General features: G+C 37.6%; 1 protein-coding gene across 6 annotated transcripts in view; it reads left to right on the top strand.

Annotated features, from left to right (window-relative positions):
• Nucleotides 1-23,636, top strand: part of CA8 (carbonic anhydrase 8) — a 115,447-nt gene that overhangs the window by 43,819 nt on the left and 47,992 nt on the right. For all 6 annotated transcript variants that reach the window (XM_045861046.1, XM_045861050.1, XM_045861047.1 and 3 more), the window contains exon 4: nt 19,493-19,588. In XM_045861046.1, coding sequence (XP_045717002.1) covers nt 19,493-19,588 — 96 coding nt within the window. The remainder of the gene's footprint in view (nt 1-19,492; nt 19,589-23,636) is intronic.

Here is a 23,636-nt window from a genome sequence, read left to right as displayed (position 1 = left end):
TGCACATCTTGGATCCACCAGCCACCACCTTTCTTGCCGCAACCCTTCCCCACCCGGCCACCTGACTCCTCCCCTTCTGCTGGTCTGGATGAATGTGTCTACTTTAACCCCTTGGTTGTCGGACTTCCATGCAGTTCAGTTTTCTGTCGGTACTGGTTGTTTTTTTGTTTCTAAATGTTTGTTGTCCTTTTTTTTGGTTGTACAAGGAGGCACAGTGTGTCTACCTACACCTCCATCTTGGCTGGAAGTCCAAAAATATATATACTGTATAATTTATAAACACAAATATAGTGATTTAATGATAATCTAGATGGAATTTAGGGGAACTATAAACTAAGTAGCAAGAGATAAATTTAGAATGGCAGGTGGGAGGCAAATAATGGAAGCTCCAAAATGTAAAGTTTCCATGGGAAACTATGTATGGTGTATACATAGTATTTTACAAAGAGCAGTGGGATCATTGTTCTATGTTTCATGGTTATGAAATTTTTGCTCATTCACCAAATACTTATATAGCACCTACTATGCAAGTTTAGGTACTGGGAACACCAATGACAAAACACGCAAAAATCATTTCCCATCTAAAATATTTTCTCTACTGAAATGTAATCAACTTCATTGATCAGAAGAGGTGACATCCTTTAGGAAATCATTTACAAAAACAGGCTTGATGTTCAGATGAGGTCAACTGGGATGATGCTTTTGACAAGGAAAAAAAAGAGTGTTTGAAATGATGTGGGGAGTGAACATGCAGAGCTTACTGAGCGCTTTGAGAATTTGTAGATGGAGAGAAATGAGGAGTCTGATGACTCTAAGATTTGAGTCTCAGTAGCTGGAAGAATGGTGGAGCTCTTAAGGAATACCAGAAAGGGGGACTACGAATCTTTTGGTGGAAAATTGTGGTGTTCACTTTGATATGTTTTGGATTTGACAGTTGCCATTCATTCAAGTGGAGATGCCCAGGAAGGGGGATGGAAATGCAGATGTGTAACTCAGGAGTGATGCCACAGACCAGGATTCATTGCAGCAGCTGATATTTACTTGTGTGCCATTTAAATGTAGCTCTAGGTAAATGAGTTAATGTAAAGGCACAGAGTGTCTTCTTCATCTAGTGTCATGGGATATCAGCTGCAATTTTAATTTGCCATCCTATCACTATTGCTATCGATCACAGGAATGGTCGCTGTTCCTGAATAAGTGTGATCATGTAGTACTTTACCAGTGGACACTGTATTCCTGAGCCTAGGGAGTGGCTATCCTGGGCCCTTACTTTACACACTGTGGTTGTAGCTCCAACCGTAGCATCTGTTGTCCTTATCTATGTCAATAATTAATCCATTCTTGAAACTTAGTAAGCTGCTCACTCAATAATAAACCACTAGTACAATCTACTGCTTATTATTAAGAAATATTAATGTGAGAATAAGAGATTTAAGATTAGATTTATATTCCTAAAATTGCCTTAGTTTATGACACATTTTATGCTCATTGATAATGGGTTTACATTCTTCATGTTTTTACTTTTTAAATGATGATATAGAGAATGCCACTTAGACTATTTTGGTGAAAAGCTCTATATCAGAGCAAAAAGCTCAATCCACCTTTTGTCTACTCTTAGATATAACTTCATTTTCAAGAAATACTATGTTTCGTCTATCAGAGCCCACATTCAGATTATAATAAAAATTTTATTTTGTTAGGTTTTTTATGCTATATACACATCTGAAATACCTGATGTAAGTAACTAATGGACTGCTTTTGCTTCACATTCCACATCTCTTTTATAGGAGTGTGCTTTGGTTTCAGGCAAGTAATGGGAAACCCAACTAAAATAGTAAGAAAGTTCTCCTCTCACATCACAAGCAGTCCAAGGGCCGTTCCAGGGTTGGTTAATTCAGCTTCTTGAGGCATACTCATATTTCCAAAGGCTAGTTTTTGTCTGTTTTTCTGCAAGCCATTTCAGAATTTTGGCTTTTTGTTTTTGAGTTTTTCACTCAGGGCTGTAAGATGGCTGTATCACCTCTTACAACCATGAGTGAAAAAGCATCAAATCCTCACAAATTAATAGTGAAAGGTTGTAAGAGGAGATGCTTTATTATCTTGTGTTAAGATAGATTTATTGAGATGATTTACATACCATAACATTCATCCATTTTTAGTGTACAAGTCAATGGCTTTAGAATATTTACAAACTTTGTAACCATCATCATATTCTAATTTTAGAACACTTTTGTTACCCCCAAAAGAAACAGTCGCACTCCATGTCCTATCCCCTCAGCTCTAGACAACTGCTAGTCTGTGCTCCATCTCTATGGATTTTCCCATTCTAGACATTTAATATAGTGGAATCATGCAATACATGGTGTGTTCCAATAGCCTTCTTTCACTTAGCATAAAGTTTTAAATCTGTATCAGTACTTCATTACTTTTTATTGCTGTAGAGTATTCTGTTACATGGATATACATTTTGTTTATACATTCATCAGTGGGTGTTCGGTGATTGGCAGTTTTTGGCAATTGTGAGTAATGTAACTATGAACATTTGTGTAGTATAAGTTTTATGTGTATGTGTGTTTTCATTTCTCTTGGTTATGTACCTAGGCGTGGAAATGCTGAGTCATCTGGTAATCATTTGTTTAACATTTTAGGAATTGTTAATTTGTTTTGCTATGTGGCAGTATCATTTTACAATCCCACCAGCAGTTCCAATGTTACCACATTCTGGCGAATACTTGTTATTGCCTGTCTTTTTGGTTATAGTCCTTTTAGTGGGTATGAAGTGGCATCTCATCATGGTTTTGACTTGCATTTCCCTAGTGAGTAATCATATTGGGCAACTTTTCATGTACTTATTTGGCCATTCCTATATCTTTCTAGTCAATCTTTTGCTAGTTTAAAAAATTGGGTTATTTGTCTTACTGACTTGTATAAGCTTTTTATCTATTATAGACACTAGTATTTTATCAGACACGATTTGCAAATATTTTCTTTTATTCTGTGGGTTGTCTTTTCACTTTCTTGATGGTGTTACTTGATACCCAAGTGTTTGATTTGGGTGAAGTCTAATTTATCACTCTCTTTACCTTATTGGTTGTGGTTTTGGTGCCATTGACATCTTTTTTTTAAGTAAAAATTTTTTTAAGTAACATAATACAGAAAAGTGCTCATATCACAGTGTACAATTCATTGCATTTTCATAATGTGAAAATACCTATGAAGCCAGAATTAATAAACACAACATAACCAATATCCCAGAAGCTTTTTTCATGCCTTCTCCAAGGTTAACCATGATTTTGACTTCTAATATTATGGATGAGTTTTGTCTGTTTTGAGATTTTTATATAGATTGAATGATACAATATGGCCAGCTCTATTTTACTCAGCATTAAGTTTATAGACTCATCTACATTGTGGTGTGTACTTTTTTGTCACTGAAATTGTTTTTATTGTTCTTTAGTTACGGTTGTCACCATTTTCCCCCATTGCTCTCGCCTGCCCTGCCCACTCCCCTGCCCCATTCAATCCTCCCTTCTGTTGGCCTTGTCTGTGGATCCTTTGTACATGTTCCTTGATGACCCTTTCCCTATTTTGCCCCATTATCCCTCTCCCCTCCCCTCTGGTCACTGTCAGTTTGTTCCTTATTTCCATGTCTCTGGTTCTGTTTCGCTCACTTGTTTGTTTTGCTGATTAAGTTCCCCATATAGGTGAGCTCTTATAGTGTTTGTCTTTCACCACCTGGCTTATTTCACTTAGCATAATACCCTCTGGTATGTAATTTTGATTGGCTTGTTTTCATGTGTAGCATTTCACTATGTGAATTTTCCACAGTATATTTTTCTACTCTTTTTAGATATTTGGATGGCATTCAGATCTGGTCTGTCAGAATAAAGCTTCTGTAAATATTCTAAGTCTTTTGGTGAACATACTGTATACTTTAAAGTGTGGCCTGGGTTATAGGATAGACTTAGTTCAGTTCTAGTGGATACTGCTATACTCATACTAATCCATTCTGTTACTACTTCTTGAGTCTTCTTAAAGAACTAGGAAACATTTTTCCAGAAGTCTTCCTCCCTCCTGCCATCCAGAAGAATTCCCCTCATGTATCTCTGGTTAGAATATCTATACATGCAGTTTCCTGAAACAGTCATTTCAAGAGAAATGACAAGGCTGTAATTGTCTTAGCTTAATCAAGAGTCACCCTCTGGGGTTGAGGAGGGGGTCTAGCATTCTCATAAACTGTTGACCTTCTGATACATAAATGCAATGGGGTTCTGTTCTGTGGAGGGGCTGGGAGGGGAATGTGTGGTGAGTGAAGTCAGGTGCTGAAAAAAGGAACATTCGGTTAAATCAATTAGATGCCTATCTGAAAAAGTGAGCTATTCACCCTATTAGATATCTCTTCTGCAATTATTCTGACAATTTACTAGGTCTTTCAGTTTCAGGACAGCTTAATATAGTAAGTGCTCAATAAATGTTTTCTAATAATGATTACGTTTTCTCATTTTAAAATAAAATTTTCAAAATATTATATTTTCATTGGGCTTGCCATCATAGACTAAATGTCTACCTTTGTATAGTATTGTTAGTTCTCACTTTTAACTTTATTACAATGCCTATTGAAAATGTGCTGTATAAAATAAACAGGGAGAGGTTAAGAATGGTATAGGAAACAGAGAAGTCAAAGAACTTATATGTACAACCCATGCACATGAACTAAGGGGGAGAATGCTGGAGGGTTTGGGGGTGCAGGGTGGAGGAGGGATAAGGAGGGAAACTTGGGGAAACTGTAATAGTGTGGTGGACTTCATCCAGGAGAGTCCGCCTGTTATGGCTGAAGGAGAAAATAAATGCACAGACGACAGCAATCCTGTGGAGAAAAAGGGAACAACATGGCTACTCTCTCAAGGGGAAAGTATCTATGAGTGCCTTGGCCACTGTCTCAAGAGGAGAGCGCCCTGACCCTTGGCTAGACAGACTTTCATTGTTTTTCTCGGGGCTTACATCAGATAAAGATTTATTATCTATTACATAGAATATTGTTGTCTGCATTTTAGGTATAATCAAGGAAATGAAAATAACATACAGAGGGGAATGGTGGCAAGCTGATTAGCTCTGTCCTTGGGTGAATTCACACAGGCTTTGGAAATTACCTTGAAGATAGTTGATACACATTTGTTATTTTAGATCAAGGTGATGGAGTTTTAGCAAGAGCAAGCCATAACAGTCTGTATGCATTTTCTAGGCCTGATTCCCACCGGAAAACTCGGTTTGAAGGTCTGGCTCCTGCCTACCACTTTGCGTCTGTAGGTTTTCTATACAGACCTGAGTACATTTGCCAGACTGAAACAAACCGGTCCTCTACATAATAGCATAATCAATAAAATATACTTTAAAAAAAACAAAAAAAGAAAATGTGATGTGAAGTGTTCACTTACTCACAGGTGGCAAACACAAGGCCCACAGGCCGAATCTGGCGCTCCGCCTGGTTTTATCCTGCCCAGCACCTTGTTTCTACCTGGTGGCCACACTGAGCTCCTTGCCCCTAGTTGAGGAGTAGTTACATTTATACAGTCCTGAAATTATACTCGGCCCTTTGAAGGTAACTGCAAGGCTGATGTGGCCCCCAGTGAAAATGAGTTTGACACCCCTGATTACATGGTGTTACCATTTTCCCACAGAAACGTGTTTTTATTATACTTTTATTCCTGTTAAAGGCTTAACAGCAAATTAATTAAAAACATCTAACACTGTATTATATAAAAGCAAAGATAATAAAATAATTGTATATCTCTAAAATCATTTTGGATAGCAAAATTATCTTCTGAGTTATGTTCTTTTAAAGCAAGAGAGGCTCTTGCTTTTCTAAGGGGCCTGTTTCAATGAGTACATATACACATAAAAATACAGTTTTGTTCATTGATATATTTTATTTGTATAAAACAAATTGCTATCTGTAATAAGAACTTGTAGAAAACAATAATTTTGTTTCTGTTTCTTGAATTTACTTAGGTTTTTGGAAAATGGTTTGGGTGGCTAAAATAATAAGGGCGTGAGCAGTGCAGTATATGAGCTAGTTAGATAGCTGTGACCGCTGGGACCAGACACAGGAAGTGTGAAGCAGAGAGAGAGGCCGGCCAGGTCTGGAGGGGCAGGCCCAGTGCGGGGCAAGATCAGGAGTAAGTGAAGTCCTCATTTTCTAACTGGTGTTGTTGCCTATCTGCCTTCTGAACATTTAAAGAGCTTTCACCATTGATGATTATACATTTTGGATTATGTATGAAATGTAATCATCTTGTTTTAGAAATGTTTTTCCCCTGTGTCATTATGAGCTGTACAAAATTGAAGTGCCTTGTCATATAAACGCAAGTGTAGTTTCCTATCTGAATTGTGCTTTCCCTGGTTCACACCCATTGATGCCTTTCCTGTTCTTAGTTGACCTTTTTTTACCCAAGCTGTTTTGGTACAAGTTCCACCTCAATTAACAAAAGTGACACTTTACCTTGTCACGACATTGGAAACAACTTGGACACTGTGTTTTAGGTCAGTAGTAGGTTTAAGTCCAATTTTCTAAAGTGTTCTTTAAAACAAGTTGGTTCATATTTGGTTACCTACTGCACAGCACTGCATGTTAGCAGGAAGGTCTTACAGAAATCTTAGGGGAGCATGGTTCTCTTTAACTAGTCCTAGAAATGATGTGGTTCATGGTGAGTTTGCCAAAGGATCATCCTGTGTGCACCTACCTCTCTGGAACAGTCGGTGAGTTGGATTAGTTTGTTATCATGTTCAAGTACACTGCAAACATACAAATAAGGAAGTACTTTGTGGTAAAAGCATAGGTGTAGATTTTTACAGAGCTTTTTGTTTGTAAGATTTGGACAACCCTCTTCTGTAGTCATTTAACTGTAGACAGGGGAAAATTCCTCCATTCCATGGGGAATGTTTTTGGTGAAATTTGGTTCCATATGTCTCTATGTATACATTTATTTGTTTAGCCTGTCAAGTTAACTCTTGTCACAATATTTTGAAGATACTATTTATAGTATTGGAAAGTTTTATGTCCCTTGCATTATTTTATAGCCATGGAGTTAATGCAAGATTCATTTTACTCCAGCCCTCAGGGACTTGTGGGGACAGAGTTAACACTTCTGAAAAATACCCATGTGCTGGGCACGAGCCATCTCTATGTAGTTATTAAAATATCCCTTAGAGGTAGATGTGATGCCCACTAAAAAAACAATTTAAAGATTTTATTTATTTATTTTTAGAGAGAGGGGAAAGGAGGGAGAAAGAGAGGGAGAGAAAGATCAATGTGCCCCAACCAGGGCTGAACCCACAACACAAGCATGTGCCCTGACTAGGAATTGAACCAGAGACATTTTGTTTTGCAGGATGACGCCCAACCAGCTGAGTCATACTGGTCAGGGGTACGCCTATTTTTCAGCTCAGTAATTAGGTCAAGAGATGTTAAGTTGCTCAAGGTGCCATGGGTAATGGCTGAGACTCGGACCAGCTACCATTCTCCTCCCTCTACAATATGTGCCTTCTCTTATTTCTAATAAAATTGTTCTGATTTTTACTTTAGATAAGTGCAAAAAAAAGGAGAGAGAGAGAAAAATGAAAGCATGTGAGTATTCTGTGCTACCAGTGAGGATTAAAATGGTTTTTCTTTAACATTTTCAGATAAGTGCATTTTATTGTAATTTGTAGCATTTTGAATATTGTAATTGAATTTTTAAAATATTGTTCCTGAAAATTACTTTATTGGGTAATGTATTCAGTGTATAAGGTTGGGAATGTGAAAATTGACAGTGTTATTTCATAGAGAAATGAAATAGCACTGAATTTTAAATCTAATTAAAATTGCTTTATATGCATTCTTATGACTAAAAAGGGCTTATTACTGTAATTGTTATCACCAGCTTACCTGAAACAGTTAATGTATAGTGAACCAAAAGTATCACACTTTTAAAAATTATACAAAGACATTTTTTAAGTGCATTTCCTATTAAGGAATTTGAACTGTACCCAATGGACAGTAAGAAGCCCCCGACGAACTTTCCCAGGAGGGGACAAGACCAGGTTTGCACTGTTATAACTGCTGGATGGAGGATGAATTTGGAAAGCTGACTTTGGAAGCATGGAGGTGGGTTAAAAGATCTGGGCTGTAATTCTAGTAATAGGTTATCGATGTCTACACTAAGGAATTGTTCATGAGAATAAGCAGAACACATGGGTTTGGGAGATTTTACAGAGGTAGAAAAAGGCAGGACCTAGGTCTTGGTTGTTTGTAAGGGAAGCAGGGTGAGGGAAGAGATTTCTGGCTTGGGTCCATTAATGCAGCTAGGAGCAAACAGGAAGACATAGGTCTGGGAGGTGGTGGGGGGACTTCAGTTATGAAATGCTAACTTTAAAATATTTCAGTAGGTAGTTTAGTAAAGGGATCTAGACTCAGGGCCAAGTTTTTGGCTAAAGATGTTGATTTTGGGATTATAGGTCCCTAGATGACAAATGAAGACACAAGGGCAGATAAAATCGCTTAACAAGGATGTGCTGATTGAGAAGAGAGTAGGTAAGACAGTGGAGCCCTGCCAGAACCACAGGTGGTGGCAGGTGACGGAAATGAGTAAAGCAGCCTGAGGTGAATGGCTGCTGAGGAAGACAGCCCTGGGGAGCGTGCTGCCAGGGCACCCATGAGAAGGGGGTGGTTCAAGAAGAACAGGCAGGGCTCTCTGATGCTGTAGAGCAGTCAAGGCAGACAAAAGGTGTGACTGAGCAGAAGAAGGTTCTTGGTGAATTGGGGAGAGCAGTTTCTCCAAAGAGGTAAGGATGAGAGACGACTTTCAGTGGCCTGTGGAGGAAGAGGGCTGGGAGGAAGTGGTGATGGGGAGTGCAGATAAGGCTGTGAAAAAGTCTGTTGCCAATGAAAGCCACTAGGAGAGTATGTGAGGTCAAGGAAGGGATTTTTTTTTAAAGGTGAGGAAAATTTGCACAGATTTATAAGATGATGAGCAGCTAATAGGGAGCTATCAGGTCAAGGCTCAGGAGAGTAAAGAACTGATGGACCAAGCACTGGAAGTGGTCAGGAGAAGAATGGAGAGGAGAGAGCCGAGGCACAGGTCGACTCCTAGATGAGAGGGATGAAAACTCAACATTGGGTCAGGAAGAAGGATGAAAGGACGGCAGGATGTGTTGGCAGGGAGCAAAAACAGCTCAGATAGTTTTACTTGTTCTTCCAGGCAGGAGATCTTGGTTAGAATATTAATGATGTTTTACATCATCATCATGAGAGGTTGCAAAGTGGTGACTTTCGAGTTGGATTTAGGGGTGGATCCAGCTGGCACTGTGCTTTTTAAATTTTGGTATTTAACCACCCTTGGGAGGGGTGCCGATTTTCTGGTTTTCACAGCTCTCCCTCTCCTTGCCTCATTATTCTTCCCCTCATTTATCAGCCAAGTTCCTGGACACCCTTGAATTTGACTCTGATGGAAGTGACCTGGCTTTCTAGAGTGGAAAACATTGTTAATTATTTTTAAACTTTAAGAAAATAAACAGTTGAGTTCAGGCAGGATAATGAGAAGATAACTAAACTGAACGGAGATGAACATTTTATTTTCAAAGACTGTGCTCTTTATTTTCTTTTTCTTCTATTTATTTAAAAAAATTATAGTTGACAAGCAATATTGTATTAGGTATACAACATAGTGATTCAACATTTATGTACCTTACACAATGGTCACCACGATAAGTCTAGTAGCTGTTCGGCATCATATATAGTTGGAAAGATACTGCTGACTACATCCCTACGCTGTACATTACATCCCAATTACTTATTTTTATAACTGGAAGTTTGTATTTCTTAATCCCCTTCCTCTCTGGCAAACATCGGTTTGTGCTCTGTAGCAATAAGTTCATTTCTATTTCATTTTGTTTGTTCATCTGTTCTGTTTTTTGGGCTCCACATATAAGTGAAATCACATGGTGTTTGTCTTTCTTTGTCTGACTTACTTCACTTAAGACTGTGGTATTTAAATACAACCATGCCTACCTTTCTGCTGCATCTCCTCCTTTTCCTCCCCAGTCTAACTGGCTCTAGTCTGCATTTACTTGACATTTACCAGGGGCTTTCCAGATAATACCTCTTGCCCTTGCATGGCCTTACACATTAGATAGTGTGATCTCTCATTTACAGCTGGGATTCCGAGAGCGCAGGTAATTTTCCTAGGAGTTTGTAGAAAGATTGCTCATTCATACCAGGTGTCACACCAGGTGTGATTGTACAAGACTGTACATTCATACCATGTGCTCTTGGTGTTGTGCACAGCCTGACTGGATTACAAGCCATTTCTTGGGTTGCACACCATCCATTTCTCTACCCTAGTTTTTCTTGTCTCTGGAGGGAATGATGTTTGTCATTCCTTCACATGTTGTGTGAACATTCACACTGTGAATTCTACCCTGATCAGTGTTCTACCCTCCCTATTTGGAGGAAAGAGCTGGCTTAGAGGTGGGGGACCCAAACTACTTGGTTCATGTCCTGGCTCTCGTTAGCTGTGCAGCATAGGACAGCCTTCTTCACCTTTGGTCTCTCCATTTTCTTCTTGTTAAGGTGGGGTGTTGGGGGTAGCCATAGAATTAGTGAGGACTGAGTGAGGTAATGTTTGCAAAGAACAGTGCCTGGTGGAGAATGTAACCTTGGAGCTCATTAAATAAATACAAATACCCAAACTATCAATTTTGTATTTTTATTTATTCACACCCTGGATTTTTTAATAAAAAGACTTAAGGTCATTGTATTTACAATGTTGAAAGCAGTGGACACTACAACCATAGACATTACCGACACTCAATAAATGTTTTGATGGATGCTGACATTACTCCAGAACTCATCTGTCAGTTGTAGTTCTTATTTGGCGGTAGAAGGGGAAAGATTACAGGCATTAGGCACTGACTCACTGTTCAAGGTGAACAGATGCGATCTATATGTGACTTATATTCCATAACACCAAGACGCTTTGACAGTCTCTTTACCTTTTTTATTTTATGGAACATGAAATGAAATATAGAGAATTTAAGTTAACAGCAATTTAGTTGTAGCCATAACCAACAATTCAGATATTTTTCTTTTAGAAAATAAGAGAGTGGGTATTTCTTGGAAAACCAAGAAACCAGTGTCTAAGTTTCACTTTTAACTGCTTCTCATCTTACTCTTAATAAAATCTTTCAAAATGGTGCACTGTTTTGTTTCTTTATCCCTATGACTGTTCCAACAACCCTCCCCAACCTTTCAAAGTGAATGCCCTTCATAAAGGAAGCTCCACTTTTTGGAGAAGAGCTCTAACAGTATTACTATGCCCTGCTTCTAAGAGGGCAACAATAGCAAAGTAAACAAAAGGAAATCAGCATTCAGAGAGAAAATCATCTTGCTTTGAAAAAAATCTTTTTGTAAATTACATAGAACTAGTGCCTTTTTAAATGAGGATTCTGAACCCTAAGAGCACTCACCATAAATACCTTCTGATATTAATGTATTAATGGATGAAGGTGTTCTTAAATGCTCTGGTAGATCCTCTTGTTCCTTTTACTTTTATAAGAAGATACATAATTAAGTTTAGACAAACATAACAAGGAGGTGACAGAGATAGAGTTTCAAATAATTTATTTTCCATTCCATGCTTTATAGCACCTTGTCATTATTGTATCTGTCTACGCCTTGAATGTCCTTCTTTGACAAATAGCTGCATGGTATATTGACAATGACATCTTAAAGTGCAGGGGCACCTGAAAATAATATACACTAACTCTCCATTTCTGTGCAGGTGAATGGCTGCTTCAGGTCATTAATTGTGAGTCTGGGGCTTTCTCTGCTGTTTCTCTATTAGTTAATGCTCCCATTTCGTTTTCAAACATTTCACCAGCCCCCCCTCCACACCTTTTTAAAGTTTTCAGTATTTAATACGTTCTTTCCTTCAACTCCTAATGTCATAAATGTAGTTGAGACAGTAACTTTTTTTCCATTTTCTAATTTTATAGCTCTTTCCGAACGCTCTGAGGATGGGTATTTTGGGAGTGAGAGCATGGTTGATGTGAGAAACTTGGCTCCCAAAACTCAAAAGCTAGCTGAATTTTTTACAGCTCTCTGTAGTTGAATTTCTTTGTGACGGAGGTAAACAAGCAAAGTCAGGGCCTAGGCGCCAGGCTGTGCTCCTGACGACGCCTTTTCCTCTGTGAATCTGTACCAGGTGGTGGCCTGGCTCGGAGGAAAGTTCTTGATGACTAGAGTTTGGCAGAAAAATGTTTTTCAGGTCATTTGCATCTGTTCACAAGTGCATTGAGTACTTCTGACATAAACATTTATAGCAGTCTGTGATTTTTTCAAGTTTTACTTTTCCTCATTATAGGATTAAAGAATACTAAAAATGAAAGGTGAATTTTGCTTTAACTCAAGTATACTGATCTTCCTCATTAAAAAGCAATCACTACTTATTGATGTGTTCTGATACTGCCCACCTGGCCCCACTCAGTTTATGCTAAGTTCTTCGTGTCTGCCACTGTTCCTTCTGTTTGTAGTACAATAATCCCAATAATCTTCCTAATAATCTTTGAAAAATATATCCCAAATCTTCTTTTATCCTCATTTTTTTTGTTTTGTTTCTCTGTAGCTATTGTAACCTTGACACTGTGGACCAGTCTTTTTTCTAGAGAGTCTTTCTCCTTTGTCCTAACAGGACCTGGGAATTTCCTGGGCCTTCTCCTTTTCCTTGTGTCACCATTTCCCAAAGCTTAAGTCCTTGCCCTTCTGTCACTCTCCTTCATGACTTGACCTGTAGGTGTGACCGGACTCTGTGGGGCTGTCTCTAGGTATCAGAAATAGTTGCATTCTGTACCATTAGCTGTTCTTGTTCTGCATCTCTTACTTGTGGGAGACCAACTGAACTGTTCTGATAGAACTCATCTACTACTGAGCTCATATTACTTTTGATAAGCGATTTAGGGTAGAAACCTCAGTTATCCCTCTTTTTTCATATCATTTGGTTCAAGTTGTATTTCTGTCCCCATCCATCATCTCTATCTCCAATCTATTTGTCTTTCAAAGGCCTTCTAAGGTCTAGGAGGAGAGGTAGAATTGAGAGAAGCAGGGAACAGCATTTCAAGTGAGTGGAACATAAACAGAATGGGGGGATGTTGTGAGGGGTCAGAAGATATACTTGATTTGAGTGAGTGTCTTAGGGATAGTTAGAATGGGGTTAGAGAAATTTAAGCCTGATATGGGTAAAATAAAGAAATCGGACATTTTTGAGCAGAGAAAATGTGGTGAAACCTGCATCAAAGAGAGATTCATTGGACTTTGTAATGTAAACAGTTAAGGGCCAGCCAAGGCTTTGGTGAGTTGGAGATAAAGGGTGGAAGTTCAAGGTCTGAAGCCCGGGAAACTGGGGGCTCCATCAAGAGACTGGGAGGGTTCCTTTTTTTTTTTTTAAAGGAAATTGATGTCAGCTCTAGAAATATTGAGCTCAGTTGACATGAAGCCATTTGAAAGGAAATGTCCATTAAGCATCTGAGGATGAGAGACTTCACAGAACTTGTGTGAGCATACTGGGCTAGGGAAGGAAATTTGTGTCATAATTGCCTTAGCAGTTTTTACTGCTTTTTCCATTTCTCATGATTCATTCTTTTGTATTTTAATGCTGTCATGTTATTTATGTTAATAATAAACCTCATTTATCTTGAAGATAGCTTTCTGTTAGGCTGCCATGAGATCTTCAAACTTATTTTCTCAGTGACAAATAAATGATTATAAGGCTACAGCATGTCACAGTTTCATAACTTTGGACAAATTTATTGCTATGAGTTAAGTACATTAAGATTAACATTTCACAGGTACTAATGGCACAGCAGGATAATTGATGGTAAGCAGTTTGAATTTGTGAGCCTTATGGGAAAAGCTCAGTCAAAGATTTTCTCTGAAACCATGAAGAGGATGTTTATGATTATTATCCCATGGTAAGATTTTTTTAAATAGGAAGGAATGATGGTCACAATGCTGATAGAGTGATCATGTATCTTTGCTTTTTTTTTGTTTCTTTGTAATATATACACTGTCAGTAAACACGAGGACACCTATCCACATACATTGAGGTGTCTCGGGTTGGGGAGTGTCGGGGGAAAACAGAAGAACTGAGGAAAGGCTCAGTTTTAATTGTTATAGAAAACTACGTTCCTCTACTCTGACATACCTGAGTTGGGAGGAAGCCAAAACTTTTTGTCTTTCTAGGGAGAATGAGTGAAGGGAGGGCGGAGAACTGCCTATTGTTTCAGGTGAAAAAGGATTCTTGTTCCTTTTTTTCCCAACTATTTTTGTTGGTGGCCATAGTTGGAGTTTGGGTTCAAACCTCAAGAAGCAGCCCCTGTGCCACCTGATGGACTGTGTGTTCACAAGGTTCTAGAAGGCCTGAGTGAGACTGAGCTCTGCCTGAGGTCATCTTTAGTCCAGTGGGCCCTCGAGGAGTGAAGTGACCGAGCAGAGTGGGACTGTCTGAGTGTAGGCAGTAGATGTAGCAATAATACCATTTAACCCTTTTACTCCTTAGAAATGGTGAGAGACGTCTGTATGCTTGGTCTTCACTACAAATTGTTAAGCTGCTCTCCATCTTCAAAATTCATCACTCTTCTTCTATGCCTTTGCTGGCCATACCTACAGCAAAATGTGATAATACAGGAATAGAGAGAGTACTATGGGAGGTCAGGGAAAGGTATGAAGAAGCCACGCTTTTAACATATAACACTCCTTATGTTAGTCTGATGCCCAAAGAAGTTAGTGCCTGTGAAGTTCACAGAACTGAAGAGTTGTGGAACTGAAACAAGAATCTAAAGCTTGTGATTCCTAGCGTAGGGGTCTTTTATGAGAGCATGTTGCCTCTAAGAACTGATCAGCACAGTTGCAGAGGTGTGCTGTGTTTCTGCCTCTGCATTCTGTACTCAGTGATAGGTAGGCCAGACACACCCCAGAGCCTGTCTCAATCAGGCTTTGAAGTTCATCTTCCAGCTCCCTGGCCTGATAACAACCATCTGCTTGGACCTCCACTGAGCCTCCCTTAGAAGCAGTGGGCCACTTCTTCATTTTCTAAACCATATTCTTAGTATCACATGCCTTTCCATTCAAAACCATTTGTTTCTAAAAGAAATTTGGAGCACATATCCTTAATATGTCCATATTTATTTAAAAATTATATTCATGTACTAATATGTATTTTTATTTTCTTTATCTCTCTCTCTCCTTCCTTCCTTCTTTCCTATCTACCTACCTATCTATCAAATGTATTTTTTGAAGCATAGGAGAATCGAAATTGAAAAGGCACTGGATAAATATGAGCAGAAGTTCTAATTTGTTCTTTCTGATAATCAGTGGGTTGTTGTGTCCCCCATTTCCCTTCCCCAAAGGCACCATGTTTAGTGTTAGGAGAATAACTTCCAAATATCATTTTAGAGCCCTGTCTTTATTCCTACTAGTCTTGTTCAGATTTAAAACTCCATTCATCTTTATACTTTTTTTCCCATTTTTTTGTACAACCTGTGTCAGTTAGGGTTCTCCAGAGAAACAGGTATATGAGGTCTGTCCAGAAGGTATCCAGCCATGTGCTCTGAAAAATAGACATTTACTGAAGAAGATGCAAGATGCAATAAACATTTTACATAGGACAATGACACCTAAGTCCCCTTCAAAGTAGGCACCTTGGGACCTCACACAGTTCCCCCAATTACCATCAGCTGCCCCAATGTATTTTCCTGAATGTCATCAATGGTCTGAAATCTTTTACCTTTCAAAGGTGATTTTAGTTTTGGGGAAAAACAAGGAGTCACAGAACACCATATCTGGGCTGTAGAGAGGTTGAGTCACCTGGGTGATTTAATGTTTTGCCAAAAAACTTTGCATGAGATGTGATGCATGAACAGGCATGTTGTCTTGATGAAACTGACAATTTACAGTTGCCCATAGCTGCAGCCTTCTGAACATCTGAATAGTTTCCATGAAGAATATTCAAGTTTAATGCAAAATTTGATGCGAATTTATTGCTGTACTCTCTCAATCATTTTGAATGCAATGGCCACACAGTACATGTGCTCACTCAACAGCATCTACTGCCCTCACTGACTTGTAGAGTGAAGTCGTCATTGCTGATGTATGTACATTCCAGTCTGCTTTCCTTGGCTGCCAGGTTACATCGACGTTTCACAAACTGTTCCCATTATGTTAATGATGGCTGGACTTTTTCCGGACAGACCTTGTATATCTGAACAGATCCTTGTCTATCTCTGTGGCTATGTCTGTCTCTGTCTGTCTGTCTGTCTACTGAAAGATGAATTAAGATTCATTTTAAGGAAATGGCTCATGTGATTGTGGAAACTGGCAATTTAGAAATCTTCAGGACGGGCCAAAGATTGGAAACTCAGGTGAAATTTTTATGTTACTATGTGGAGGTAGATTGCCTCTCCTTCAGGGACCTCACCCTTTGCTTTTAAGGCTTTCAGCTAATAGAGGAGGCCCACCTATGCTATGGAAGGTAATCTGCTTTACTCAAAGTCTACTGGTTTAAAGGTTATCAAATCTAAAAAAACTACCCTCATGCTGACATCTAGGCTAGTGTTTGACCAAAACACTGGGCACCATAGCCTGGCCATGTTGGCACATAAACTTAACCATCCCACATGTTTATCATCATTTTTCAGCTGGAACTTTTTTGGTCGCATCCTAGCTTATCTTCCAGCCTCCTATGCCTAACACTTCCAGTTCACCCCCATACTGCCAAAAGGACCTTTGAAGGAAACACATTGGTATGGGGGAGTTTGTATGAGTCTAAGCAACATAAGTAATAATAATATTCACTGCAGTATTGCTTTAGTGATTCCAAACACACAATTATGATAAAATTCAAAGTTCTGTGCAGTCAGAACCCCTTTAACTTCCTAGCCTCTTCTTTCCCATCACTGCCAGACTTATGTACCCCTTAGCTACCCACAGTTACTCTTAGTTCTTCATAAGTACTGATAATTTTCCTGTATCTATGTGGCTTTTCTTTTTGGAACAGAGCAACACTAATATGAGGGGAAATACAAGATGATGGGGGGGAAAAACAGGACTATGGAAGAGCAGAAATTGATGTGAAAAATTCAGGGTTTTGTGATCTGAAAAAAATTCATTAAGATGAGGGAAAGGTGAGATAGATGGTGTTATAGGCTGAATTGTGCCCCTACTCCATTCATATTTTGAAGTCTTAACTCCTAGTACATCAGAATGTGACCATAGTTGGAGACAGGATCTTTGCAGAGGTAATTAGACTAAAATGAGGTTGTTAGGGCAGGGCCTAATCCAGTGTGACTGGTGTCTTACAAGAAGAGGAAACTGGGACACAGACATGCCCAGAGAAAAGATGATGTGAGGACACAGGGGGAAGGCAGCCATCTGCAAGTCAAGGAAAGAGGCCTCAGAAGCAACCAAACCTGCTGACACCTTGATCTTGGACTCCAGCCTCCAGAACTGTGAGGAATAAATAGATCTTTATTATTTGCACTGTTCAATCTGTGGTTCTTTGTCATGGTAGCCCTAGCAGACTAATACAGGTGAAGTGAGGAAAGGTTTCGGGAGCACAGAGTGAGCTGAAGCTAAGAAGCAATAAACTGTAGAGTGTTATATTTGTGGATTGTGCATCAAGGTTACTACTACATAAAATTAAATATGTACTAGGTTATAACAGATCTCCAGAAGGTGCTGGAAATTTGTTTGGCACTTGAATTAACCATCTGTACTATCAACATGACTGATAACTGCTGAATTTGACTTTGATCACCTGGCTCCAATAGTGTTTGTTATATTTCTCTATTGTAAAGTTACTCTTCTATACTACCCTCTTGGAAATGAAGTCAGCGTGTGCAGCACACACTTAAGGAGTGGGTCCCCTTAAGTTTTTTAAACACAGAATATGTGAACCAGGTTTTGAAGAGCTGGTGAGAGTGACAATGTTCTTGAATTGTGAAGGTGGTAAAAAAAAAAAAGAAAGAAATGATGATGTTGTTTTGGTTTATTTGTTTTGCATTAGAAAAAAATACCCGAAAATGTGGCTGTGAGAACTACGGAAAATGTTGATTTGAACTCTGTAATTTGTTAAATAAAATTAGATTTTTACCTTGGGCCGTCTTTCTTGATTTAATTAAGGCAATCAGTTCTTATCAGCACCAATGTACACTGGTCGGTACCACTGGGACGCCTGTGCTATTGTTGTAGCCAGACAGGGAAAGATTAAAATTGGTTGGTCTTTGATTATTAACTGAAAGGTTATAAAACATTATTTTCTTAATGGCAGGGCCTTGACAGTTACATTTATTGGGCAGTCATAATCCATGTGGCTTTTTCATAGCCTGACCCCACCCTGGTTTTGGATATATATAGTTTTTTCCTAGGCTACCATTTCTGTTACTTATGGGCAGAAGACTTCATTACCTCCCTCTAGTGGTCAGTCTTAGAATTTCAGATTCTTGGACAAATTTAGCCAAAAAACAAATTCGTGGCAATCCACATGATAATTTTCAATAATATTTTAATATGGATGCTAAAATGACATGGTGATTGAATTTTAACTATGTCTTTTTGGATTATAACTATTTTTAAATGAGACAATGTTTTAAGGTAGTGAGTAAGTATAACTTGATTAAAAGCTATAGTGACGAAGATGGTATTCCAGGCGGAGGCTTACCTAGCTACTGTAGCTAAGAACCTCAATGGCCATTTAATTTTAGCCAGGGAATTGAATTTGGCTTCTTGCAAGGGTTTTATCAGGGCTGTAGGAGCAAGTGTATTTTCTAGATAAACTTGAAAGCTACAAAGCTTTATGAAACCAGGAGCGAAGGAGTCCTCTAGAGCATTGCTTGTCATTCCCTCACAGATAAAACTTTATCTCAGCGCAGGGAAGGGCCTCCTTTTAGTGCTCCTTATCAGCCCTCATTGTTTTACCATGGCTTTAAAAAGATGCAACATTTTTATAGGATCCTATCTCTGGATATTCTTAGAGGGTTGAAATAATTTATCAGAATTTGAGACTGGCTTTGTCTTATTCTTGAAGGAAATACTGCAAGTGCTCATCCTGTGAATGAGTTCCAGTGTTTCTGCCCTGACCCAGAGTCTTGTTCTATTGAGGTTCAGATGATATGACAAAGAAAAGCAACCAAATCAATGTGGAATCTGTCAGTCTCCTTTGATGTGGTCCTGGTTAGGACTAAAGCAGGACTGGAGAGGCAGAAGTCCACTAAGCAGTACTTTTGTTCAGAAATAAGAAGGAAGACATTTCTACAGAGAACCCGTATTAAAGCAGTAGTCTATTTGTGATATTTGTGTTGCATATGATACCATATATGTACAGTTAAGGAAAGTTGGTATGTCTCTGCTTTTTTAAATGGAAGTACATTAAGTAATGAGGTAACCTGCCTGTTGTTGCTCACGCAGTTGCATCTGATCCACTGGAACTCCACCTTGTTTGGCAGTATCGATGAGGCCGTGGGGAAGCCACATGGGATCGCCATCATTGCTTTGTTTGTTCAGGTAAACTGTTACCTGTGATTGTTATGCTGTTCAAATGCTTATTTCCAATTAATTTTGCAGTGTGTATATATATTATATTTAAAAGCAATATATATTTATTTTTATTGAGGTAGAGTTGACATATGTTATATTAGTTTCAGGAGTACCACATAAGAATTTGATATTTATATACTTATGAAATGATCACCATGATGTCTCTAGTAACCTTCTCTCATCATACACAAATTTTACAATGTTATTGACTATATCCACATGCTGTACATTACATTTTTATGGCTTATTTATTTTAGAAGTGGAATAATGTACTTCTTAATCCCCTTCACCTACATGGCCCACATCCCCAACCCCCTTCTCTCTGACAACCATCATTTTGTGTTCTGAATCTGAGTGTGTTTCTGTTTTATGTGTTTGCTTTAGATTCCACACATAAGTGAAATCATATAGTATTTGTCTTTCTCTGTCTGACTTGTTTTATTCAGCATAATACCTTCTAGGTCTATCCTTGTTGTCTTCAATGGCAAGATCTCATTATTTTTTATGGCTAAGTAACAATCCTGTGTGTGTGTGTAATATATATTAAATCTTCTTTATCCATTCATTTTCCATTCATCTGTAAAGAGCCACTTAGTTTGCTTCCATATCTTGAATATTGTAAACAGTGCTATAATAAAATTAGGGGTGCATATGTTTTCTAGTTAGTGTTTTTATTTTCTTTAGATATATACTCAGAAGTAGATGCTGGATCACATGGTATTCTATTTTTAATTTTTTAAGGAACTTCCATACTGTTTTCCACAGTGGCTGCATTAATTTACAATCTTACTAATAGTGCACGAGGGTTCCCGTTTCTCCACATCCTCACTAGTGCTTGTTATTTGTTGTCTTTTTGATAATAGCCATTCCAACAGGTGTGAAGGATGTCTCATTGTGGTTTTGATTTGTATATCCCTGATGATTAGTGATGTTGAGCATCTTTTCATTTGCTTGTGGGCCACCCATATATTGTCTTTGGAAAAGGGTTTATTTAGGTTATCTGTCCATTTTTAAATCAGATTGTTAAAATATTGAGTTGTATAAGTTCTTTATATGTTTTAGATGTTAACTCCTTATTGGATATGTTTGCTAATATCTACTCCCATTCAGTAGGTTGCTTTTCTGTTTTGTTGATGCTTTCCTTCACTGTATAAAAACTTTTTAGTTTGATGTAGTCCCATTTGTTTATTTTTGCTTTTGTTGCCCTTGCTTGAAGAGGCAACAAAAAATGATTGCTAAGACTGATGTCAAAGAATTCATCACCTATGTGTTCTTCTAGGAGTTTATACTTTCATGTATTACTTTCATGTATAGTTTCATGTATAGTTTCATGTATTTCATGTAAGTGTTTAGTCCATTTTCAGTTTATTTTTGTATATGATATAATGAAGTGGTCTAGTTTCATTCCTTTGCAGGTAGTTGTTCAATTTTCTCAACAGTGTTTATTGAAGAGACTATCATTTCCTCATAGTATATTCTCATCTCCTTTGTCATATATTAATTGACCGTATAAGTGTAGGTTTATTTCTGGGCTCAGTATTCTGTTCCTTTGATCCATATGACTGTTTTGTTATGAGTACCATACTATTTTGATTACTATACTATACTTTACAAACTATACTTTGCAGTATATTTTACAATATACTTTAGTATATTATATTATACTTATAATATAATATATTTATAATAAAGTATAATATTTTATAATTATAATTATAATAAATTATAACATACCACATTTTGCACACCATAAGATGCACCTAGGTTTTAGAGGAGGAAAATAGGAAAAAAAAGATTGAAGCAAAAAATGTGGTAAAATATTTAATACCATAAATGACATAATATTTCACCAATGTAAATGTAAACAGAACTCAACAATAGCATTAACAACCATTATTCCTCCCAAATTTGGAGGGGGGCTGTAATGTACCTCTTATAGTCTGAAAAATATGGTACTTTAGTATATTTTATAATATAATATAATAATTTATAATATACTACAAACTATATCTTCGTAGTATACTACAAACTATATTTTGTAGTATAGTTTGAAATCAGGAAACATGGTATCTCTAACTTTGTTCTTTTTTCTCAAGATTGCCCTGGCTATTTGGGGTCTTTTGTGGATCCAAACAAATTTTAGGGTTATTTGTTCTAATTCTGTGAAAAATGCCATTGATATTTTGATAGTGATTGCATTGAATCCATAGAGTGCTTTGGGTAGTATGGACATTTTAACAACATTAATTCTTCCAGTTTATGAACACTTTATATATTTTTTATTTGTGTCACCTTCAATTTCTTTCATTAATATTTTATAATTTTCTAAGTACAGGACTTTCACCTCATTGGTTAAATTTATTGCTAGGTATTTTATTCTTTTGATGCAATTATAATTGGGACTGTTTTCTTTAATTCTCTTTTTGATAGTTTGTTATAATGTATGGAAATGCAACAGATTTCTGTATATTGAGTTTCTGTATATCGAGTATACCTGCAACTTCACTGAATTCATTTATTAGTTTTAGTAGGTTGTTTTGGAGGAGTCCAGTGTTTTCTGTATGTGATATCCTGTCACCTCCAAATAGTAACAGTTTTACTTCTTCCTTTGCAGCTAGGAAGCTATTTATTTCCTTTTTGTTATCTGATTGCTGTGGCTAAGGCTTCTAATACTACATTGAATGAAAGTGGCAAGAGTGGGCATCCTTGTTATGTTCCTGCTCTTAGAGGAAAAGCTTTTAGCTTTTTACCATTGAGTATGGTGTTAGCTGTGGGTTTGTCATGCATGGCCTTTATTATGCTGATGATGTTTGTTCCCTCCACATCCATTTTGTTGATAGTTTTTAATTATAAGTGGATGCTGAATGCTTCATTAAATGCTTTTTCTGCATCTATTGAGATAATCATAGAATTTTTATCTTTTGTTGTGTTTTTGTGGTGTATCATGTTGATTGATTTATGGATATTGACCCATTCTTGCATCCCAGGAATAAACCCCACTTGATTGTGGTGTGTGGTCCTTTTAAGATATTGTTGTATTGGGTTTGCTAATATTTTGTTAAGGATTTTTGCATCTATGTTTATCAGGGATAATGGTGTACAATATTCTCTCTCTCTCTTGTTTTTTTTTTTTTTCCCTGTCTTTGGTTTGGTGTCAGGGTAATGTTGGTCTTGTAGAATGAGTTTGAAAGTGTTTTTTCCTCTTCAACTTTTTGGAGTAGTTTCATAAAGCTATGTATTAACTTCTTTAAATGTTTGACAGATTTATGCACCTGTGAAGCATCTAGTTCTGGACTTTTTAAATTGGGATTTCTTTTGATTAATGATTCAGTTTCACTACTAGTAATCAGTCTGTACACCAGTCTTTCTGATTCAGTCTTGAACATTTGTATGTTTCTAGTAATTTATCCATTTTTTTCCTAAGTTTTCCCTTTTTGGTATATAATTGTTGTAGTATTTTTTTATGATCCTTTGTATTTCTGTGGTGTTGGTTGTAACTTATCTTTCATTTTTTTTTATTTGTTTGGGTTCTCTTTTTGTTCTTGATGAGCCTGGCTAGAGGTTTATCAATTTGCTTATCTTTTCCAAGAACCAGCTCTTAGTTTCATTGATCTTTTCTATTGTTTTCTTTTTTTGTCATTATTTTGTTTATTTCTACTCTGATCTTTATTATTTCCTTCCTTCTAATAATTTTGGGCTTTGTTTCTTCTTGTTTTTCTAGTACCTTTTGATTTAGGGTGAGGTATTTTTGGGGGAATTTCTCTTATTTGTTTAGGTAGGCCTGTATCGGTATAAATTTTCCCACTTAGAACTGCTTTTTTTTTTAAGATTTTATTTATTGATTTTTAGAGAGAGAGAGAGGGGGAGGGGGGGAGAGAGAGAGAGAGAGAGAGAGAGAGAGAGAGAGAGAGAGAGAGAAACATCAATGTGCGGTTGCTGGGGGTCATGGCCTGCAACCCAGGCATGTACTGGCTGGGAATTGAACTGGGACACTTTGGTTCACAGCTGGCGCTGA

This window comes from Phyllostomus hastatus, unplaced genomic scaffold (genome assembly GCF_019186645.2).
Source record: "Phyllostomus hastatus isolate PE091 unplaced genomic scaffold, TTU_PhHast_1.1 phas_scaffold_21, whole genome shotgun sequence".
Classification (NCBI taxonomy): domain Eukaryota; kingdom Metazoa; phylum Chordata; class Mammalia; order Chiroptera; family Phyllostomidae; genus Phyllostomus; species Phyllostomus hastatus.
Note: the sequence above shows the minus strand (reverse complement) of the source record. Positions and strands in the feature narration are given on the sequence as shown.